Source organism: Aquarana catesbeiana, linkage group LG05, assembly GCF_042186555.1.
Source record: "Aquarana catesbeiana isolate 2022-GZ linkage group LG05, ASM4218655v1, whole genome shotgun sequence".
Classification (NCBI taxonomy): domain Eukaryota; kingdom Metazoa; phylum Chordata; class Amphibia; order Anura; family Ranidae; genus Aquarana; species Aquarana catesbeiana.
Window position 1 is genome coordinate 594,104,727 of NC_133328.1, and position 23,174 is coordinate 594,127,900.

At 41.8% G+C, this 23,174-nt stretch overlaps 1 protein-coding gene across 1 annotated transcript in view; it reads right to left on the bottom strand.

Annotated features, from left to right (window-relative positions):
- Positions 1-23,174, bottom strand: part of CSMD3 (CUB and Sushi multiple domains 3) — a 1,635,173-nt gene that overhangs the window by 221,348 nt on the left and 1,390,651 nt on the right. The window contains exons 48-49 of the mRNA XM_073632169.1: positions 6,294-6,482; positions 6,019-6,165 (exon numbers count right to left, since the gene is read on the bottom strand). Coding sequence (XP_073488270.1) covers positions 6,019-6,165; positions 6,294-6,482 — 336 coding nt within the window. The remainder of the gene's footprint in view (positions 1-6,018; positions 6,166-6,293; positions 6,483-23,174) is intronic.

Here is a 23,174-nt window from a genome sequence, read left to right on the forward strand (position 1 = left end):
GTGTTTAGAACAGTACCACAGCAAAATGACATTTCTAAAGGAAAAAAAGTAATTTGTCAGGTCTTGGCAATATAGATAAAACTCATTGAGAAAAACGGCATGGGTCCCTCCCCCCCAATCCATTACCAGGTCCTTTGGGTCTGGTATGAATATAAAGGGGAACCCAGAACCAAAATTTTTAAAAAATTGCGTGGGGGTCCCCCCTAAAATCCACACCGGGCCCTTCAGGTCTGGCATGGATTTTAAAGGGAACCCTGTATTAAAATTTTTAAAAAAATGGTGTAGGGGTCCCCCCAAAATCTATACCAGACCCTTATCCAAGCACGCAACCTGGCAGGCTGCAGGAAAAGAGGGGGGGCAAGAGAGCGCCCCCCTCCTAAACCATACCAGGCCATATGCCCTCAACATGGGGAGGGTGCTTTGGAGTAAACAAAAACGTCAGTTTTTTAAACTTTTTTTTGCATTGATACATGTCCCTGGGGCAGGACTCAGGTCATCAAACACTTTTTATGGCAATAACTTGCATATAAGCCTCTAAAATGAGCACTTTTGAATTTTTATGTTCGTGTCCCGTAGACTTTAATGGTGTTTGTCTGAATTTTTTGCCTGTTCGCAAGTTCTGGCGCAAACTGAACCAGGGGGGTGTTCGGCTCATCCTTATTAATTACAAGACTGCAACTTAGGGCTTGTTTAGACTTGTAGTTGGGGAGTTAAAAATGTACAGTTAAGCAACATTTTTACCATCCCCAACCGTTACCCCCTAAAGCTGCAATGGCAGTGGACAGGGGTGTTCATTGTTACGATGCTTCATGCCCGCTGCAAAAACTATTTAACATATTGCACACGGAATGCAGAATACCCACCAAACATGACCTATTTAAACAAATGAGGAAGCAGCACAAATGCCCTACAATTGTGTGCAATGCATTTGGTTGTGGTGCATTTGCGTAAAAAATACGGGGTTAAAACAGATGGTGAGAGGGGGTCACATCAGCTTCTCACTGCCTGTCATAAGGCCCTCAAGATCTAAATGCAAATTGAATATCAGATAGTAGTGGTCTAAATGCAGGTCTAAAACTAGCCTAAAGGCCCGTACACACGATCTGACTTTTTGACAACAAACATGCAAATTAGCTGTTTTGGAGCAACATCCAACCGTCTGTACGCTCCATCGGACAAACTTTTTCTGTTTCCATCGGACTTTTGTTGGCTGTGCGAACGCACAAACTTTCCGGCAACAAAAGTCTGATGGAGCAAAGTCCGATCGTGTGTACACAAAATCATCAGACTTTTGTACAAACTACAGTACGCAGCCGCGAGAATGTTTCCAGTGCGACCCCATCGCGCTGGTTCTCGGCGACAGGGTACTGTACATCTTGCGCTGGCTGCTATAGGAAAAACACATTTTTCTACTGCGGCTGGCGCGAGAGGGAATTCCCCTCTGGGGGAATACCAGGCCCTTCGGCGTGGGGGTCCCCCCCAAAATCCATACCAGACCCTTATCCGAGCACGCAGCCCGGCCGGTCAGGAAAGGTGGTGGGGACAAGCGAGCACCCCCTCCTGAACCGTACCAGGCCACGTGCCCTCAACATGGGGGGGTGGGTGCTTTGGGGGAGGGGGGCACCCTGCAGACCCCAACCCCAAAGCACCTTGTCCCCATGTTGATTAGGACAAGGGCCTCTTCCCGACAACCCTGGCCGTTGGTTGTCGGGGTCTGTGGGTGAGGGGCTTATCAGAATCCGGGAGCCCCCTTTAATAAGGAGGGGCTGCATTAAGGTGAAAAAACATAAACCTTTACAACCCTTTTAACTTTATACAGAGAGGCAGAATGTTTTTGGCTTTACATCACTTAATATATATTGTGTTGCAGTGGCCTTTGTTTTATTTTTTCTTTAACAAAAGTGGGCTTTTCCTTTAAGTATAGTAACGGTCATGTTTAATATCGCCAGATTTGTGTTGGCAGTCTGCCCAAACAATTTCCGTGGAAATACTGTAGGCATTTCACAAGTGGTAATTATAGATAATTGCTAACTTTACATGCTGCATGATTTGGGTATGTTATCTCTGAATAGTGTACATACGTACTGTACGGCTATACTGATTGAATCCATTAGCATACATTTTAGGTAATTCTAGTCTTCAGATGTTTATTTACAGCCATTTGGCTTCAATTTCCATCCTTTTTATCTTTTGGCACAACATTATATTACAAGAGCGAGACTAGATATTGGTGATTCCTACAGGAAAGCGTCCCTGTATTTAGTGGATGGAAAATAAATATAGACCAAAGAAATTCATACAATTTTACAATCCTAAGTTGGAGTTCACTGTTCTGCGAAATTCATTAAGTCAATTAAGGTTAGCAGGATCAACATATGTCTCCTGAATTTGTACTGTACAACAGTTTTTAGTGTATGCATTGTCCATTGACATAGCGTCAGCTGGTTTAATTAGCTAGGTATAAGCATACTCCTAAACAGAACATAAACAACAATTGACACATTTTGAAACTGTACAAAAAGGTGTAATTGTTTTTCTTAAAATGTGCGCAAACCCTAATAATGAACATCTGCTTTGTTTTGATGTGTTAACTATATCATAGAAAGTCTTTTGTTATATCTGTTTGGTAAGGGCAAAAAATAGCTGTTGATCCTTACAAAAATCCAGTGAGAGCTTAAAGTTGTTCTAAATGTACAAGGTTTTTTTGTTTTACCTTAATGCATTCTCTGCATTAAAGTGTTACCAAACCCAGGACCTGGCATTCACTATATCTGGTCTCCCACAGTACACGAAACATGGAAATACTATTATTTTAGTAAATATAAACTGCAAAATACCTTTTTTCATCAGCAGTTAGAGCAGTCTTGTGACGTCTATAAATGTCTAGTTAAAGCTTGTAGGAGGAGTTTTTATTCTTCCATGATTGTCCTATAAGAATGCAGGATCCTTGACCCTCTGTCTGGACAATGCTAGTTGGCCCTTTGCTGAGTGATCACATGCACTCTCCCAAGAAAAAAAAACTCTCAGGCAGTACACACCAAACTGAGCGTGTGCAGCTTGTCCCCTAGCCTCTGTTCAATCAGGAGATGGATTGGGGACTGTGGAAGAAGGGGAGGATCAGAGGAGACAGGATCAAACAGCCTTTCTACACAATGCAGAGGAATAACTCCTTAGGTTCCACAGTGAGTATAACAAGCATGTTTTACTGCATATACACACTGATTTTACTGTTGTGGGTTTAGTAACACTTTAAGGTAAACAAAACAACCTTCTCTGTGCAGCCCCCCCAGCCCCTCTAAATACTTACCCGAGCCTGATCTAGATCCAGCGATGTGCTCGAAAGAAGAGGCTCTCTTTCTCTCCTCCTTTGACAGAGAGATAAGGGCTCCCACTGCTGTCAATCACAGGCCGTGAGGAGAGAGAGCCGGGGCACAGAGCCAAAGCACACAGAGCCAGCTCAAGAGTGAGAACATATGAGAGCCCCCAGAGCAATCAGCCTGCTATAGGTGCACTCAGCAGGGGGGGAGCCATTAGTACTAGTGGGGGACCCCAGAAGAGGAGGCTCAGGGCTCCTCTGTGTAAAACAATTGCAGAACCTTGCAGAGTGAAACGCATTGTTGTGTCTTCAACTTCAATGGATTGGTCTGTTTGTTGGACTGATGAATAAATGGATATGAGACATTTAATGCAGTGTGTGGTTCTCTTTCTTCTTACAAGGTCACTGTAGAGTCATTTCTAGAAGCCTGCGACTGTAATTGGTGTAAACTGTCATCGGTGGGAGTGGGGAAATCAAAGCCTTGAGTGAAGCATGTATCCCTGGTTCCTATGTTCTCTGTCTGTGCTGAACTGTTATCTGTTCATTGTTCCCGGGTGTCTCTGTGGGCTACAGAGTCCCCCTCCCACATTCTATGAAGAAAAAGGGGGGGTAGCTCTAACTTCCTGCCCTAGAGTAATAGGGCTACTCCCCCATAGATACATTACAATGAGTAAGTGTTGTCATCCTAGCACAGTGATGGTGAACCTTGGCACCCCAGAAGTTTTGGAACGACATTTCCCATGATGGTCCTGAACTCTGCAGTGTAGTTTAGCATTCTGGGAAATGTAGTTCCAAAACATCTGGGTGCCAAGGTTTGCCATCACTGCCCTAGAACAAAAAGTCTGTTACTTGCAGGACCTCCAGATGAGAATAAAGTAAAAAAAAGCCTGAAAACAGCAAACTTTGGCAGCCACAACATCTAAGGCTAGTAAGATGCAATACATTTTGTTCTTGGGTTTAGGTACACTTTTAGAACTCAATAGATGCCCTTGCTGTAAGTTAAATTTACTTCCCAGCAACTGTATCAATATTATGACAGCAAGTGGACACTCTTGGATTAAATCACATTGTCTGTAATCGTTTTTTTTTTATAACAGTCATGTAGGAAGCAAAATATCATAGCTTAAATTAATTGAATTATGTTTTTTATCCAACCAGTGCAAAACAAAGAGCAGATAAAAGCAAATGTTTAATCATACACAATGAGGTAGATTCGCTAAAACTGGAAAGTATGAAATCTGGTGCAGCTGTGCATCGTAGCCAATCAACTTTAGATTGCAGCTCATCCAATTAAGCTTTGAAAAAAAAAATGGAAGCTGATTGGCTTCTATGTAGACCATATTTTGCACTCTCCAGTTTTAGTAAATCAACCCCAATTTATATTATTGTATTTGTGGTTCACTTTATTGTGTGCTGTCTCCTTTGCAACACACCTTTAGATTACTAAAAAAATAATGCTGTCAAAGAGAAGGGTACTAGATGTACTGTGCTAGTTTTTTTCAGTAATGGAGGTTTTACTGTAATTTTACAGTGACATATTTTATGTGCACCTGTAGTCCATTGTAAACAGCATGCCTAAAATCAGAAACCATTGACTGGTTGCAATTAATGCAAAGTAGAACTAAATACCTATTTCTTTCATTTTGGATAAAGTAAGGGAGTGTTATAACCCCTGTTAGGTTTTTTTGCCATCTGTCCCATTGGGGAGATTTTCCTTCATGTCACTGCCCCAAACAGTAAGTGAGAAGAAATCCTTCCAAAGTGAGGGAATCCAGGGTCACCAGAACTAGTGTCCCTACTGGAATATTTCCAGTCTATTACTGTTCTGGGGATGGCTGGTTGTAAGATGACAAATAGAGAGGGTGAATCTCCCTAAAGGGGGTACAAACAGTGATAACATCCTGAGAGGTGTTCTAATCCCTCATTACTCTTATCTAAAACTAAACTTATCTAGAACTTTCTACTGTATTTGGCCATAAAACCTCTTCTGTGCCCATTTTTGTTTTAGAATAATAATTTCTACTATGCACTGACTTATTCTGACCTCTTAACTAAGCCTTGCAAACTGCTATTTCAATGTGTAGTAAGACTGCTTCAGTGGCCAGTAATGGCCCTCTGGGTGGACTGGAGGATAAGCAAGGCTAAGCTATGAAGTCTGGGTAAGCCAAGACTCATTAACAAAATTAAACTAATTCATAAATCATAGGAGGGCATAAAAAGTTTTTTTTCAAATAAAAGTAATAGCAGATATCTTGTGATGTCTATTAAAAGGCAAAACCTTTACATATACATTTTTGTATGCCATAAAACCCCCTGACTTCAACAACCTCCACAATTAAAAAAATAATAATATCTTCTTTATTTGCAGCTTTTAATTTTCTTTACATCTACAAGTGCTCCCAAATGTTTAATTTTATTTCTCTAGACTTAATGTTACGGAATATAAATATATATATATATATATATATATATATTTTTTTTTTTTTAACAAAACATACCAAGGATATTAATACAGCAAAACACATACCACCAAAAAAGAGCAAGAAATAAGAATGATAATGTGCAATGTGGGATATTGAGAAGCAGCCAATAAAACCTAATTTACCGTAGCCAGTAAAAATAACTAAATTGATTGCCATGGATTTTTAAAATTGTCAGAGCCTTGCTGAATTATCCCATTAGAGGTCATAAAAGGAGCATACCTATGTATCGTATTCTGAATCCTTTCTTGTTGGTGCCGTGATCTGCTGACCACCTTAAGAAAACTTCATGTCCGCTGCTGGTTATGTTAAAAGTAGATGAATAATCCCCACTTAAGGAAATCAGCAGTGGATAGTGGCTGTTTGGTCCTGTTCCAAATGAAAATTTGCAGATTAGTGCAGGGGAAACTTTCAAACCCAAGACAAATGCATTGTATGAAATGTCATTAGCAGAACAAAGGCTTCAAATTAGACTCAACCACATAATGTTCCATTACCGTCGAAAGCTTCCAGCACATCAAACTCCTTTTCAGTATGGAAAAATTCAAAGATTAAGGTTATATTGTAACCCTTCTCCACGCTAATGCTCCACGCACACATCTGAAGATTGGGGTAGCTGTCAGGATAGCCGGGACTTAGGATGATACCTGTCGAGTCGACACGTATTTCATTGGCTGGGCATAGCACTGGAAAAGACAAAGAAGATGCAAGCTTCATAAAGAAAAGGGTTTATCTCACACTGCAGCTGTTCTATTAAAAATTAAATTAATGCAACATTCTGTATATGTGATCCGTTTCTAGAGGAAGCACCATTTAAAATGATCACTGAATCGGCATGTAGGAAAATATTAAATTAAAGTTATATTATTTTACTCATAAAGAAGAACCTGAATTATCATATAACATTACATTTATAACACATGCCCTTTATTTATACAGCCATGTGAAATAATAAAAAAATAAATAAAGAGACCCTGTTGCCAAACCATTTGTTTTAAAAAAAATCTTTCCACATAATTATATGAACATTTACGATTATGCCTGTCATTTACCTTTAAAATCTTCCCTTGTGTATAAATCCAAAAGGCCTGAGACTTCTGCTGGTCACCACTATCTTGGATATGATGTAAGCAACCCCAGTAGACTCAGAGCTTCCACTCAAGTGACACTATTGTATTCTTAAGCTGGCCATGTTTTTTTAACTCAGCCAACGGGTATTCAAAAATGATTGGATACCCCATCTACACTGGTGGATGGGTGAATACTACTTGCTGCGATATTGTATTCTGACAGGGGAGAGACATCCCCCACTGTAAGAATACACAGATCAGCGCTGCAGCTGCTGATTGAGTGGCTTTTAGCTGACAGGGCAGTTGAACAGTATTCAGTTGATAGCTTGACTTTTGTTCAGCTACAGTGGCCACACCTAAATCAAAATTCTGTTGGTCCCTGTTGAACAGGCTGAATTTTGATCCATCTCTGGCCACCTTTACGGTGAGGGGTGAGTGGAGGGGTGGAGAAGCTTGGTAAGCAAAGCGTAATTAGACACTATTCTAACTATCTTGGAGTGGTAACATTTTCTAACAAGTTCAGGTGCACATACCAAGTGAATAAAAAAGTATTTATGGAAAACAACACTGCAAGTAACCATTTTAAATACTTGATTTTTCTGTGCTTTTGCCTGATTGATTTTTTTTTTAAAGTGGTTATAGGTCCTTGCTCTCCCACAATTTATCATTTAATATTTGTGCGAAAGTCATACATTCACACTCACATGCTCTAAAATCAGTCCAAGTGGTTGCAAGTTCAAAGACTCCAAAAAATTAACACTATATTTTCATAAACTGGCTTTATTAAAGAGATTTTATCAACATTTAAAGATGTATATTTTAAATTATCTAAAGAACGTAAAGTGGGTCAAAACCATAACTATATCTATTGTTAAAAATCCCCCCCCCCAGCTTGTCTAGCCTGTAAAGATAAATCTACCTCAGCCACATTTATAAAGTAAGAAACTTTTGGTAGCTTATTCATTTTAGCTATAGTGTTTTTTAACATTATAACCTACAGTGTATGGATAAACATGGACAACCCTTCAACTGATTGAGTTTAAGTGTTTCCAGTGAAGGGCACTGTTAATGCTGCAGTATACAAAAACATTGTAATCAACTGTGCTCCACCAACCTTGAGGTAACTATGTGACTGTATGCTCTGTGCACAAAGCCAGCTCAATATAAACACAGTTTAAACAGTTTGGTGTGGAGGAACTTGACTGGTCTTCACATACCTAACACCTATTAAACACCTTTTGGTTGAACTGAAACCAATTTCAAACCAGATCTTCTAGTCCAACATCAGTGCCGAACCTCGCAAAGGCTCTTTTGGCTAAAGGCGAACAATTCCCACAGTCACACAACAAAATCTTATGGAAAACCTTCCCAGAAAAAGAAAAAAATTGCAAGCTGTGTGTTTGTGTGTGTTGGGGGGGGGCACATTATTTCCCATAGTTTTAGAATGGGATGTCCTAAAAGCTTGCATGGTAACTTCAAGCAGATGCTATAACTAGTTGAGTTTTAAGATTGTATTGATTAAAGATTTTTTTTTTTTACCGTCACATCTCCATATTGACTTAGAATCTAGCCCTACAAATGTACTCCCCTGAGAGCATCATAGAGTACAGCATACTCACCTTTTCCTCCCTGGGTTCTCTACAAGAAGGACCAACTTTTTTGTAACCAAAGGTATTAGTGCCACAATCTACTGATTGGTATGAGTTCGTCTTTGGCTTTTCAATGTCACTAAGCTCAGGTGTAATAATTGATATTAATGTGACAGTTACCATTTTATAGCATTAGATATTTTAGATGAAATTTATATTATCTGTTTAGCTCTTCAACATTATCAGTCATGGAAGTCTGAAGGGAGGCTGGCTAGATGTCCTTCAAAGATATGAGCTGTGCATAGCAAAATATCTCTCTCAACCCAATTTCCCCCTTCTTTTACAAACTTATTTTGAGTATCTGAAGTTCATATAAGCTCTTGAAAATGTGTGAAATATAGCTAGAAATGTAAATCTTGTTGTATATGTATACCCATCTGTATGTTTTTTTTGGTTCTTAGGTAATGGTATTATATTTAAAATGGTTCTAAAGGTGGAAGGGTTTTTACCTTAATGCAAATCTTCTGTGTACTCGCAGCAACCCATGGGAGAGGGAAGCCGGCAGCAATGTGGGAGGATGGGGGGAATCAGATGTGGGCAGCACACAGAAGGGGATTGGTGAGGCAGGACATGAGAACAATTACAGAAAGCTGAAAGCCAGCGGGAGAGAGAGGGGGAAAAACTGGCTTTCAGCTGCTGGATGGAGAGACATACTGTAGACAGAGTGCATCATTCTGTAATTGTCCTCCCTTCCCATCACACTGATTCGCCTGCTTTACGGGCCCTGTGGTCCACTTACGGACCACCTGCTGTCGATATACATCAGTCCTTTGACATTGAATACCGTTGTTATGGCAGCAGATAGCTGCCATAACCCTGGTATTTTTTTAAACGGCAGGTGGTCTGCTTTCAGATAAAATTGGTTTCTGTGGTGTATTCACAGCGAGATCACTTTTATTGGTAGTGGGAGAGGTGTTCACCCCTTCCGACGCTCCCGGGTTGTCTCCGCCGCTTACCGGAGCCGTTGGTAGCAACGGAGATGATCCGGTTTTTTCCCTGCGAGGCATGGATTCGAGTGGGGGAATGATGGCCCCCCTCAAATCCATACCATTGGAAGACAGAAGCGGTGTGTCAAACGTTACCTCCGCCCGATGGTCTTAAAGGGGAAAAAAAATGTACTGAAAAAAAAAAAGAAATTGCATTTAAATGTAAATCTTTTTGACCCCAGATCTCACATTAAAGAGGTCATGTCCTGCTTTTTTTCTATTACAAGGGATGTTTACATTCCTTGTAATAGGAATAAAAGTGACTCATTTTTGTTTTAATGGACAGTGTAAAAATAAAAATAACAAGTAAAATAAATAAGAATTTTTTTTTAAAGTGCCCCGTCCCGCCAAGCTGACGCGCAGAAGCGAACGCATATGTTTTGTTTATTTGTTTGTTTATTTTTAAGGGCCAAAGTTTGTCGCCATTCCACGAGCAGGAGCAATTTTGAAGCATGACATGTTGGATATCAATTTACTTGGTGTAACATTATCTTTCACAATATAGAAAAACATTGGGCTAACTTTACTGTTTCCTTATTTTTTAATAAAAAAAAAGTGTATTTTTTCCAAAAAAATTTGCATTTGTAAGACTGCTGCACAAATACAGTGTGACATAAAGTATTGCAACGATTGCCATTTTATTCTCTAGAGTGTTTGAAAAAATATATATAATATTTGGGCGTTCTAAGTAATTTTCAAATAAAAAAAAACTGATTTTAACTTTAATCTTTAAACTACAAGTTTGAAAAATAGGCCCGGTCCATAAGAGGTTAAAGCGTAAATGAAATTTTAGTGCTTAGATTTACATATGTTTTAACCACTTCCTGACTGGCACATGTACGTATATATGTTGGCAGGTTGGCAGCCCTGCACAAATCAACGTACAGGTATGTTGGCTCCAAATCAACGTACAGGTATGTTGGAGCCTTAGAAGGTGTGTCCCCACTGCATGACCATTGGCCACCTCGGAACGCGGGCGCTGAAACAGAATGAGGATCTGTGTGTGTAAACACACAAATCTCGGTTCTGTCGGGAGAGGGGAGAAAGATCGTGTGTTCCTATTAGTTAGGAACAGCGATATGTCTCCTCCTCTAGTCACTCCCATCCCCCCACAGTTAGAACACACACTGAGGGAACACATTTAACCCCTTGATCGCCCCCTAGTGTTAATTCCTTCCCTGCAAGTGACATTTATACAGTAATCAGTGGCTATTTTTAGCTCTGATCACTGTATAAATGTCAATGGTCCCAAAAAAGTGTCAAAAGTGTCCAATCTGTCCGCCGCAATGTCGCAATCCCAATAAAAATCACTTATCGCCGCCATTACTAGTAAAAAAAAAAATAATAAAAATGCCATAAATCTATCCCCTATTTTGTAGACCCTATAACTTTTGCACAAACCAATCAATATACGCTTATTGTGATTTTTTGTACCAAAAATATGTAGAAGAATATATATCGGCCTAAACTGATGAAGAAATTTTTTTTTTTAAACTGTTGGGATATTTATTATAGCAAAACTAAAAAATATTGTTGTTTTTTTCTAAATTGTTGCCCTTTTTTTTATAGCGCAAAAAATAAAAAACGCAGAGGTGATCAAATACCACCAAAAGAAAGCTCTATTTGTGGGAAAGAAATACATAAATTTTGTTTGGGTACATCGCATGACCGCACAATTGTCAGTTAAAATGACGTATAGCCGTATCGCAAAAAATGGCCCGGTCAGGAAGGGGGCGAATCCTTCCGGCGCTGAAGTGGTTAAAGGGTTATTTCAGCCAAACTGATATTTAAGCTTTAAAAGATTTCACTGAGTTGAATCATTCAGCCAACACTTTTATTTGTAAGAGAAATTGATCTGTCCTAGAGTTCCCAACTCTGAACACCACCTTGCTTATACACAAGGATATCACTCTTCTGATCACGCAGCAAAAGAAGAAAGACCTATGTTGTATTGTTGGGTTTACTAAACTTATAAGGACCTAAAAAATAAAAGCATCCAAGGTGATTTAAAAAACCCAACATCTGTACATGGTTACAAAATAGCAGTTGACTAGATCCCAAAGAACTTTAAAAAAAAACCAAAATGCACCATGGAACATTTCCTTGGGCACACCCGATTCTGTAGGATCATTTATTTTCATTGCTACAGCTCTGCTAGCACTGACAGACTACGCAGGAGCCTAAAGATAAACCTGCAATAAAAATCTGGTAGGGGTTTCAGTTTTAGCAGATGAGACATGCAAAGTCTTTTTTGCCCAAAAAAGGTTTTCACAACGCTCCTAACAATTTTACATTTTATATGCACAATGCATGGCGCATGGTAATGCAGTGTACATCTACACTCTTTCTTGGTAACCAGTGCTGGGGTCTAGGAATGATGCAATTCCTGTGTGCATGTGCAGTAGTTACGTCATCTATAGCCACCCAATAGCAAAAAGGAGCAAGGTGTTACACCAAAGAAGCAACGAGAAAGATGGTGGCTGTGGGGGCAGAGCGATGATCGTGGACATGCACCTGCTATTACTGGAGAATGGCACACTGGGAGTTAAGTGTGCCATAAGTTGTAAGCTTGTACTACGTACTTGCATACTATGACAGAATCCCATCACCACCCATTGGACATTTCTGCTTTAATGCCCTTCTGCATCCAGCGTCCATATGTACACAAACTTATCATGCCAAGTATAGATATAGTTTCCTATCCCCCTACACCTGTCTAAAATACCTTAGACATCTGTGTATTGTCTAATAGCACACAGTGAATGTAATGAAACATCATTACTGTATTTAATCCAAATGTAATATATAATATCAAATGTCAGTGAATAATAATTTTTGTCATTTCTCTTATGTGACAGATCAAAATTTTCTGCTTCTTGCCTGAGGTGGTGTAATTTTCTGGTAACAGACTAATATAAGAAATGGGTAATAAATTATCAAGGTTGGCATAATTCCTCGAAGCTACTGAGATGCATATATCTACAAGATGCCTATAAGCAGTGGAAGTTATGCATGTAACGACAGCTTACATGGAAATGTACATTAAACAAATGTTTACAAATCTCCTTTGAAAAGAAGCTGTCCTGTTTAAATCAAGATAAATTGCAAGTGAGATTTGACCTTTGAGATTGTGTTTGATCATTGTGATTCTCAGTATTGTTAGGCTAAAAATAAGAGAGCATGTGAAAAACACTGCAGGCAAGCAATGACAATTCTTGAGGCATTATTTTAGATACTTGGATTGTGTAGGGTTACCTATAGAGAAGGAACAAGAGCTGCAATTGTTTGTTGTTGGAAGGAAAGATGTTCCCATGCATCAGTGTTTCTTCATGATCAGTTAGAAATTGTTACGTTATTTCCTCCACAGTTAGGCTGGGTTCACACTGCTGCGGTGGCAGACATCGTATGTGATTCGCAGCGCACTGCTGTTCACATCACATGCGATGTCTGTGCTGTGCGATATCAGCCATACAGATAGTATGGCTGATATCGCACCGTATTCGGTCCAAACTCGCACAGGACCCTTTTTTTGTTCGGACCAGAATCGGATCGCATGGGTGTTCACACCTATGCGATCCGATACATGTCCGAATTGTCAGTTCGCAGTGCGATATGCGGGCTGAACTGGGGGTGTCATTAACATTGTATGACACTCCCCAGCAGTTCGCATATGGCAGTGTGAACTGCTGTGCGAGTTGGTGCGATGCAGGAACCCGCAGTAAATTCGTTGCGTTCCCGCACCGCAGCAGTGTGAACCCAGCCTTATTGGAAATAGTCTGTACACCCACCCATACAGCTAACAAAGCCAAACAGTGTATCTTTCAGTGGTCCTAGATCCAAGCAGAGGACAGGCCTCTCACTACCTATCACAGGTGTTTGAGCCATCTATGGTGTTGCACTATACACATCTGTACCTCGTTGCCCGCCTGCTAGTGACCTTGGCTACCTCTGTGACCTCGCTCCTGCTTCCAATGTGGCTTCATACCACTTCTGAGTGTCTGCTTTGGCTGTCCGTCATAACCGCTTCAGTCATTGCAGTGTGTTCCTGCCTAAAGTCTGCTGAGTGTGCCCCTTTAACCTCGGCTGGTCCAGTGTCCATCACATCTGCTCCTGGCCTGATGTCCTGCCTGATTTTTTTAAACCTGGATCTCCTGCTTCAAGTTTGGCTATCAACACCTGCTGACACTCGTGTTCCTCCTGTCCCTTGGCACCACCTGTTCCACCTTCAGTGGGGCCTGGGCTGGAGATACAAGAGAGGCCAACCTCGTCATTTCACTCTCCTACCAGGTACATGACAGGGTGGAGGAGTGACAAGCTTCTCTAAGTAGAAGGGTTTTCAGGGATCACCAAAAAGTGGACAGAGGAGGAGATAGACAGATTGGGGAAGGAGTTCTGGAAGATGGGAGATGCTTTGGAGAAGTATTGGAGGGGAGCATGGGAGGAGGTGACAAGAGAGAAAGAGGCTTTGGGAGGAATGAAGAGAACAATTGGGTTGTTTTTTTGTGACAAGGTTAGTGATGTAGCTGGGGGCAGAGTTGTGGATGGCTTTGCAAGTTATTGTTAGTATTGTAATTTTTTTGTTGGGTGAATGGAAGCCAGTGGACGTATTGACAGAGAGGAGTGGCAGATACTGAACAGTTGGTAAGGTGGATAACCCCCCCCTCCATCCACCCCTGAAAAAAAATAAAATATTGCAGCTTACAAATCTTCAAATGTGCTGCCTGCATTAGTTTTCCTTTTCACACTTGTTTCCTTTATTTTCACCTGGTATTCCTGCAACTAACACATTTCCCGTCCTTGGCTGTCTACACTGAAGGCCCGTACACATGATACAAAAATTGGAAGTAAAATTTTATCTGACGAACGATCTGCTGATTTTCAGATCGTTAGTATGGTGCTTTCGACAGCCAATTCCGATTTTTTTAAGGACAAATGCTAGATGTGCAGACTATAAAATTTTAATCATACGTGAACACAACTTCTGATTTTTGTTTAATTAGTTTGGTTTTTGTCTGAAAAAAATCGTAAGCGCAAGACTACGCATGCTTAGAAACGAAAGAACACACACAAAACTATTCAACACATTACATCACTTCTGAAGTTGAATTCTGCCGTACGAGAATTTTCGCATTGTGAGTAACCTCTTCACTTTGGACATGAGACAAGCATGCAACAAAAAAACGGACAAACGTTCATCCAAAAATCTGATCGTGTGTACGAGGCTTTAGTGCTCTGCTATATCTTTCCCTATTCTTTCTGCATGGCTTCTGGGACGGACCAGAGAGATGCCCTTTGCCAGCTCTGAAAGAAGAGGGGGAAGAGCGGAGATTTTAAATCCCTGGACTGTGGCGCTATCTGCATTGGCACTGACAACTCATCACCCACAGGTGTAAGTACAGCGGGGACCAAAGGGGTGGCAAGTTTGTAGGGTTTTAGTGCACCTTTTCATATTTGTTTTTTTCTGAACAGGTGAACTTACACTTTGATGATGTTTTTAATGAATGCATAGCTGGAGTAGACAGTAATTTTTATACCTGCCTGGAGTTCAGCATTAGGGCTGGTCTACACATATTTAAAAAATGCTGTGCCTCTGAAAAGAAATCTGCAGTTACATCGCTCAGTTCAGAGGCATTTAACAGGCGATGAGAAGGCATTATGTTGCCCCCCACTCCACACTGCTTGTTTTAACCCCATAAATGCTGTACCACCATGCCACAATGTGCAATGTTGGTGGTTGCGGGCGGTTGCACTGAAGCCCCATTTACTTGAATAAGCGGCATTCGGCGGACATGCCCATGTGACAGGGGTTTCATTTGCGCTGTGCCCGCAAAGGGCAAGCATGTTTACACCCCTGTCCTTTGCATTTTAGTGGGAAGCAGCTGTGGGTGGTAAAAATGTGGCTCAACTGTGTGCTTTTACCACCCCCCCCAACCGCAAATGTAAATAAGTTGTTAGCCACTTCAGCCCCGGAAGATTTTTCCCCCTTAACGACCAGGCCAATTTTTTGTGATACGGCATTGCTTTTGCTTTAACTGACAATTGCACAGTCGTGCGACATTGTACCCAAATAAAATTGATGTCCTTTTTTTCCCACAAATAGAGCTTTCTTTTGGTGGTATTTGATCACCTCTGTGGTTTTATTATATATTATATATCAGTATGTATTCTGCAACATATTTTTGGTAAAAATTCCCAATACGCGTATATTAAATGGGTTTGCGCAAAAGTTAAAGTTATATAAACTATGGGATATATTTATGGCATTTTTCTTTACTAGTAATGGCGATGATCAGCGATTTTCATCGGGACTGCAACATTGAGGTGGATAAATCTGACACTAAGTGACACTTTTTGGGGACCAGTGTTACCAATACAGTGATCAGTGCTAAAAAAATGCACTGTCACTATACAAATTACACTGGCAGGGAAGGAGTTAACATCAGGGGCAATCAAAGGGTTAAATGTGTCCCTAGGAGATGCTTTATAACTGTGGGGGGGAAGGGAGTGCTTTGACTAGGGGAAAACAGAGGTTAGTGTTTCTGCTTAGCAGAAAAACAAGATCTCTGTTTTCCCCTCTGGCAGAAGTGCGATCTGCCTTGTTTATATAAACAGATCACTGTTCTGCCTCTCCTCAGAACGATTGGTCGCGCCCGCTGGACCCACTGATTGACTCCCGCTTTGTCCAATCACAGCGGGATCGGGTCTCCGGCGGCACATGCCCCAGACCCCATGAACAAAATCAAGTACAGGTACGTGATTCCATGCAGGAGGGGCAGTCCGGAAGTGGTGAAAAACATTAACATTTTACAGTTAGCCTCTCTTCACTGTTTACCAATTTTATTGCCAGTTAACAAAGTGAAGTGATTTTGAGTTGGAAACAATTAGTAGTGCATGTGGATTCTTAGCTTTCAAAAAATGCCATTAATGTGACATGTTGTTTAATATTATCCTCACATAACCCAGCTGGTTTAGTGAGGAGAAAAAAAGGAAGGCTGTAAAACAATTGAAACAAAGCACTGAAAGGCTAACAAAGCTTGCGTGAGCCAAAAACACAGCCCTGCGTACATCCACCAGTAAAGCAAAATGTTAAAAAGCTGAATCCTGAAGACAATACATAAATGCGTTGACAGTGGCACCATATGAATACATTTCTACCTTATTTTAATATTGCATTAATAGACTTTGGTTGAAATGAGCTGCTGGCACATGTGAATGCTAATTTTGTAGTTTCTTCTAGCCTACATTTTAAAGATTATTTATATCTCTGGTACCCAACCTGCCACCGGGGGGCTTCATGCAGTCCTTTGGTATATGACATGTGGACATCAGCAGTCTGTAGTGGGAACATTGCTTAGGGTAATCTCTGATCTCTACTAACCTCATGTAACATGTTCCCAGTTTTGTATTGTTTTCTGTAGCAGCATAACCCCAGCCAACAATGTTGTCCTCACTCTCTGACCCTCATTCACTCTATTAGGTCTGCAGTTTCTGTCAGTCCTCTAAAACATTACATACAGTATACTGTATTGAACATTATGTGCGGCCCTTTGGTAATGTCAGCGGTGTCAGGCTCCCATCAGCTCAAAAGTTGACAAACACTGGTTTGTGTGGTCGGTCTCTTTCATTCAAATGGGATGCACTGTGAAAAGCTAGCTCTCTGTTACCCCCTCCTCTATTTCTAGATATTCCATCTATAACCATAAATTTCAATAGTGAAATAGACAACTGATTAATAGACGAGGGGGGAACAGAGAGCTAGCTTTGAGAAAATGTGAAGTATGCTGGATACACCGTTTAAATACATTACAACCTTATGGATTAAATTCCGATTTTGATCCATGTAATTTTCTTTAATAGATTATTGTTCATATATATTTTATGGTGTATGGACTGATTGTATATAGATTTTAATTGTAGGTACTTTTCCACAGTGCATCCCATTTGAATGAAGGAGACTGACCACACCTATTAAACCATCACTTTCAGCATGCTTTCATACCTGTTGTACATATGTTACTTATTGTTTCCTTTGCATGTGAATAATTAATTGATTCCAGATGCTTGAATGACTATATACTGTATGTAACATTGTAGAGATTTAATATTACATGTGTTCTTTTCTGCGGAAGGGAGATATCTATACAGCCCCAAACTGTCATGGGCATGGAACACCATCACTATTTTGTCATATGATTACATTTTTCTCTAATAAATTTTAAGTGCAGCAATCCCCTTCTTGGACCTCTCTCTCTCTCTCTCTCTCTCTATAGATATATAGATAGATATAGAGATATCTATCTCTATATCTATCTATATATAGATCTATGTATCTATCTATATATATAGATCTATCTATCTATCTATCTATCTATCTATCTATCTATCTATCTATCTATCTATCTATCTATCTATCTATCTATCTATCTATCTATCTATCTATCTATCTATCTATCTATATCTATATATATGTAGCACTAACTCTTGGTGGAGCTGCTGGTTTAAGCGGGCTTGTTACCTTCACTCTCGATACCTCTGTTTCACCGGCACCGGGTCTAGGGTTCTGTTGAGTTTACCTCTGGACGATATAAGCACCAAACACTTGAGTATATTTTCCAATGCTTTAATGAACAAATAAAGGAAGTAGCAGGAAAGAGGCAGAAGGAAAGTTGCAGGGAAGCTCAAATACCTTTCCTTAGTATTCTTCAGAACATTCTTTGGAATTGAACACTTGTAGTTGAATGCGCTCCCCTTGTGGGATTCAATCTTTGCCCGCCTGGATAGACCTCTCTCACTTGTCTAGCAGCCAGTACGTAGCACGAACAAAAGTCTCTGCCACAGACTTGTTTGAAATAAAACCCGTACGATCCTCTGCCACAGGATGTATTGGTTTGCAATGAATGTCAGACACAGTATTTGAACCTTTAAGCCAACCTGGCAGTACTATGCAGTAAGATTACTTCAGGATACATCCTCCATCCGAGTCACCAGGCCCCTCTCCAGACCAGCACTCTGCATAATCCTTCCATGACGGTTCCTCCCCTGGGATCTCCTCAGTTGTCCAGCTTCTTCACTCAGGATAGACAGCTCAGGACCATTCCTCTGCTGCTGTGGTAGGCCCCAGACAGGCTTCTGGGCCCACCCACACGCCGCAGTGACGTGGGCCTCCGAAACGGAGGACCACGAGGTGGTACTCTTAATGCATACCTGTCGGCCAAGAGAGCTAGCAGGTGGCTGAAAACGAACCCCTAAACATGACGTCTGTCCCATAAATACCCTCTCCCAGAATGCAACTCGGAGGACCACCTCCACCAAGTTGTCCCCGGGACAGAGGAGCACTCATCCGCATCAACATGTTGCTTTTCCAACACCAGCCGATGGTGACAACGACACCCACCGGCACAGTGTGGAACTACATGCAACTCAACCAAGCTGGAACAGAGGCAAATCTAATTTCCTCTAACAAGTAACCCACAAGATTAACCTATCAGCAGTAGATTAAAAAATGTACCAGTGCTACAGTGCTATCTATCTATCTATCTATCTATCTATCTATCTATCTATCTATCTATCTATCTATCTATCTATCTATCTATCTAGATATAGATCAGGGATATATATATACAGCTCCAAAAAAATTAAGAAACACCCTGCATTTTTAATCAGAGTATAGCATCAAGTCAATTAAACTCCTGGGATATTGATCTGGTCAGTTAAGTAGCAGATTTGCTTGTTAATCAGTTTCAGCTGCTTTGGTGTTAATGAAATTATGATGCAGGAGTGGCAGAGGATAAAAGTTTTGTACAGGCCCTATCATAAATGGCATGTATTGTAATGTAATTGAGGTATTCACCTTGTTTTAAAACAATAGAAAACAGAAAAAAACAATAATAATAGAATGTGTATGTTGTTAAGATGCCATAATCTGAATTTGTCAATAACTAATTCAAAATATGCTAAGCTTAGACTATTTCCTCACTGCTAAACATACACCCCACAGATTAATGAGGGGGGTCTCATTTAAACAAAAGTATACTTTAAATATAATATAATATGACATTCAAAAAGGACTGAAAAAAACCCTGAAAAGCTAAACTCTAAGAAAACATAAATAACACTGTTTAATCCAGCTATGCATTGATTAAAATTGAATGCATTTGGGGTGTTTCACCAACAAGTCAAAGTGTGGCTACTGCCTCAGGCGACACTCGATGGGAAGTAGCACTGAACCAGAATGTCCATATTGGATACGCTGCCCTCACTGCAGCTTGGTAATGCTTCACCATAACGACCAATGATGCTGTGTGGCCCAGCCACCAGCACCCTAGCAACTAACGAAGGACAGCCACACAGCTATATTGGTTGATAGGATAGGCTGGTGACTGGGCCACATCTTCACTGGTTAATAGGATGCTAGCGGCCAGCCACAGAGTCATTGGTTACTAGGATGCTGGTAGCTGGGCCACAGCATCAATGGTTGCTAGAATGCTGGTGACCAGTCCACAATGTCATTGAATGCTAGGATTTTGGTAAATGGGTCACTGCATCTTTGGTTGCTAGGATGTTGGTGTCTAGACGACAGCATCATCAATTGCTAGAATGTTAGTGGACAGGCCACAACATCATTAGTTGCTCCTACAGCATCCTAGCAGCTAAAGGTGGGAGCGGCAAAAATGAGGGGACATCTGGCATGTCCACAGTATAGCATAGATTGTACCATATTTTGAATACTTCTGGGGGCAATCTGTCTATATATTAGCTTACCATATTTCCTAGCACACCAGACCCAGACGGAATAAGGAGCAACGTGAGCTGATCAGAGCAATGGACAATGCTGGGGCTCGTTTACACTTGCTTCAAAATTTGACATTGAACACACTTTTTTAAAAGTACTCTGAATGCCATTCAAAGCCTCTGTCACTAAATGAAATGATTTGCTTACAGTCCTGTTCACACGTTGTGTTTGCTTTGCTTCAAAAATTATTCCCCATGTCACTTTCATGTTGCTTCAAAGCGTCTTAAAAGACTCCATGGAGGTCTATGACAAAGCTTGCTGACAGCACCTGCAGCTTTTCAGAGGCTTTTATTCAGCTTTAGCTTCACTCTGTTTTGGAGGTATCACAGGTAGGGATGAGCTTCGAGTTCGAGTCGAACTCATGTTCGACTCGAACATTGGCTGTTCGCAAGTTCACCGAACAGCGAACAATTTGGGGTGTTCGCGGCAAATTCGAATGCCGCGGAACACCCTTTAAAAGTCTATGGGAGAAATCAAAAGTGCTAATTTTAAAGGCTAATATGCAAGTTATTGTCATAAAAAGTGTTTGGGGACCTGGGTCCTGCCCTAGGGGACATGGATCAATGCAAAAAAAAGTTTTAAAAACGGCCGTTTTTTCAGGAGCAGTGATTTTAATAATACTTAAAGTCAATCAATAAAAGTGTAATATCCCTTTAAATTTCGTACCTGGGGGGTGTCTATAGTGTGCCTGTAAAGGGGCGCATGTTTCCTGTGTTTAGAACAGTCTGACAGCAAAATGACATTTTGAAGGAAAAAACTCATTTAAAACTACCCGCGGCTATTGCATTGCCGACAATACACATAGAAGTTCATTGATAAAAACGGCATGGGAATTCCCCAAAGGGGAACCCCGAACCAAAATTAAAAAAAAAAAATGACGTGGGGGTCCCCCTAAATTCCATACCAGGCCCTTCAGGTCAGGTATGGATATTAAGGGGAACCCCGGCCAAAATTTAAAAAAAAAAATGACGTGGGGTTCCCCCTAAATTCCATACCAGACCCTTCAGGTCTGGTATGGATTTTAAGGGGAACCCCGCGCCAAAAAAAAAAAAAAAAAACGGCGTGGGGTCCCCCCAAAAATCCATACCAGACCCTTATCCGAGCACGCAACCTGGCAGGCCGCAGGAAAAGAGGGGGGGACAAGAGTGCGGCCCCCCCTCCCTCCTGAACCGTACCAGGCCACATGCCCTCAACATTGGGAGGGTGCTTTGGGGTAGCCCCCCAAAACACCTTGTCCCCATGTTGATGAGGACAAGGGCCTCATCCCCACAACCCTGGCCGGTGGTTGTGGGGGTCTGCGGGCGGGGGGCTTATCGGAATCTGGAAGCCCCCTTTAACAAGGTGACCCCCAGATCCCGGCCCCCCCCCTGTGTGAAATGGTAAGGGGGTACATAAGTACCCCTACCATTTCACGAAAAAAGTGTCAAAAATGTTAAAAATGACAAGAGACAGTTTTTGACAATTCCTTTATTTAAATGCTTCTTCTTTCTTCTATCTTGCTTCATCTTCTGGTTCTTCTGGCTCTTCTGGTTCTTCTGGTTCTTCCTCCGGCGTTCTCGTCCAGCATCTCCTCCGCGGCGTCTTCTGTCTTCTTCTCCTCGGGCCGCTCCGCACCCATGGCATGGGGGGGAGGCTCCCGCTCTTCTCTTCTTCTCTTCTTCTTTTCTTCTTTTCTTCTTTTCTTCTCTTCTTCTCTTCTTCTTCATTTTCTTCTCCGGGCCGCTCCGCAATCCATGCTGGCATGGAGGGAGGCTCCCGCTGTGTGACGGCGCTCCTCGTCTGACAGTTCTTAAATAACGGGGGGGCGGGGCCACCCGGTGACCCCGCCCCCCTCTGACGCACGGTGACTTGACGGGACTTCCCTGTGGCATTCCCCGTGACGTCACAGGGAAGTCCCGTCAAGTCACCGTGCGTCAGAGGGGGGCGGGGTCACCGGGTGGCCCCGCCCCCCCCCATTATTTAAGAACTGTCAGACGAGGAGCGCCGTCACACAGCGGGAGCCTCCCTCCATGCCAGCATGGATTGCGGAGCGGCCCGGAGAAGAAAATGAAGAAGAAGAGAAGAAGAGAAGAAAAGAAGAAAAGAAGAAAAGAAGAAGAGAAGAAGAGAAGAGCGGGAGCCTCCCCCCCATGCCATGGGTGCGGAGCGGCCCGAGGAGAAGAAGACAGAAGACGCCGTGGAGGAGATGCTGGACGAGAACGCCGGAGGAAGAACCAGAAGAACCAGAAGAGCCAGAAGAACCAGAAGATGAAGCAAGATAGAAGAAAGAAGAAGCATTTAAATAAAGGAATTGTCAAAAACTGTCTCTTGTCATTTTTAACATTTTTGACACTTTTTTCGTGAAATGGTAGGGGTACTTATGTACCCCCTTACCATTTCACACAGGGGGGGGGGCCGGGATCTGGGGGTCACCTTGTTAAAGGGGGCTTCCAGATTCCGATAAGCCCCCTGCCCGCAGACCCCCACAACCACCGGCCAGGGTTGTGGGGATGAGGCCCTTGTCCTCATCAACATGGGGACAAGGTGTTTTGGGGGCTACCCCAAAGCACCCTCCCAATGTTGAGGGCATGTGGCCTGGTACGGTTCAGGAGGGAGGGGGGGCCGCACTCTCGTCCCCCCCTCTTTTCCTGCGGGCTGCCAGGTTGCGTGCTCGGATAAGGGTCTGGTATGGATTTTTGGGGGGACCCCACGCCGTTTTTTTTTTTTTTTTGGCGCGGGGTTCCCCTTAAAATCCATACCAGACCTGAAGGGTCTGGTATGGAATTTAGGGGGAACCCCACGTCATTTTTTTTTTTTAATTTTGGCCGGGGTTCCCCTTAATATCCATACCAGACCTGAAGGGCCTGGTATGGAATTTAGGGGGACCCCCACGTCATTTTTT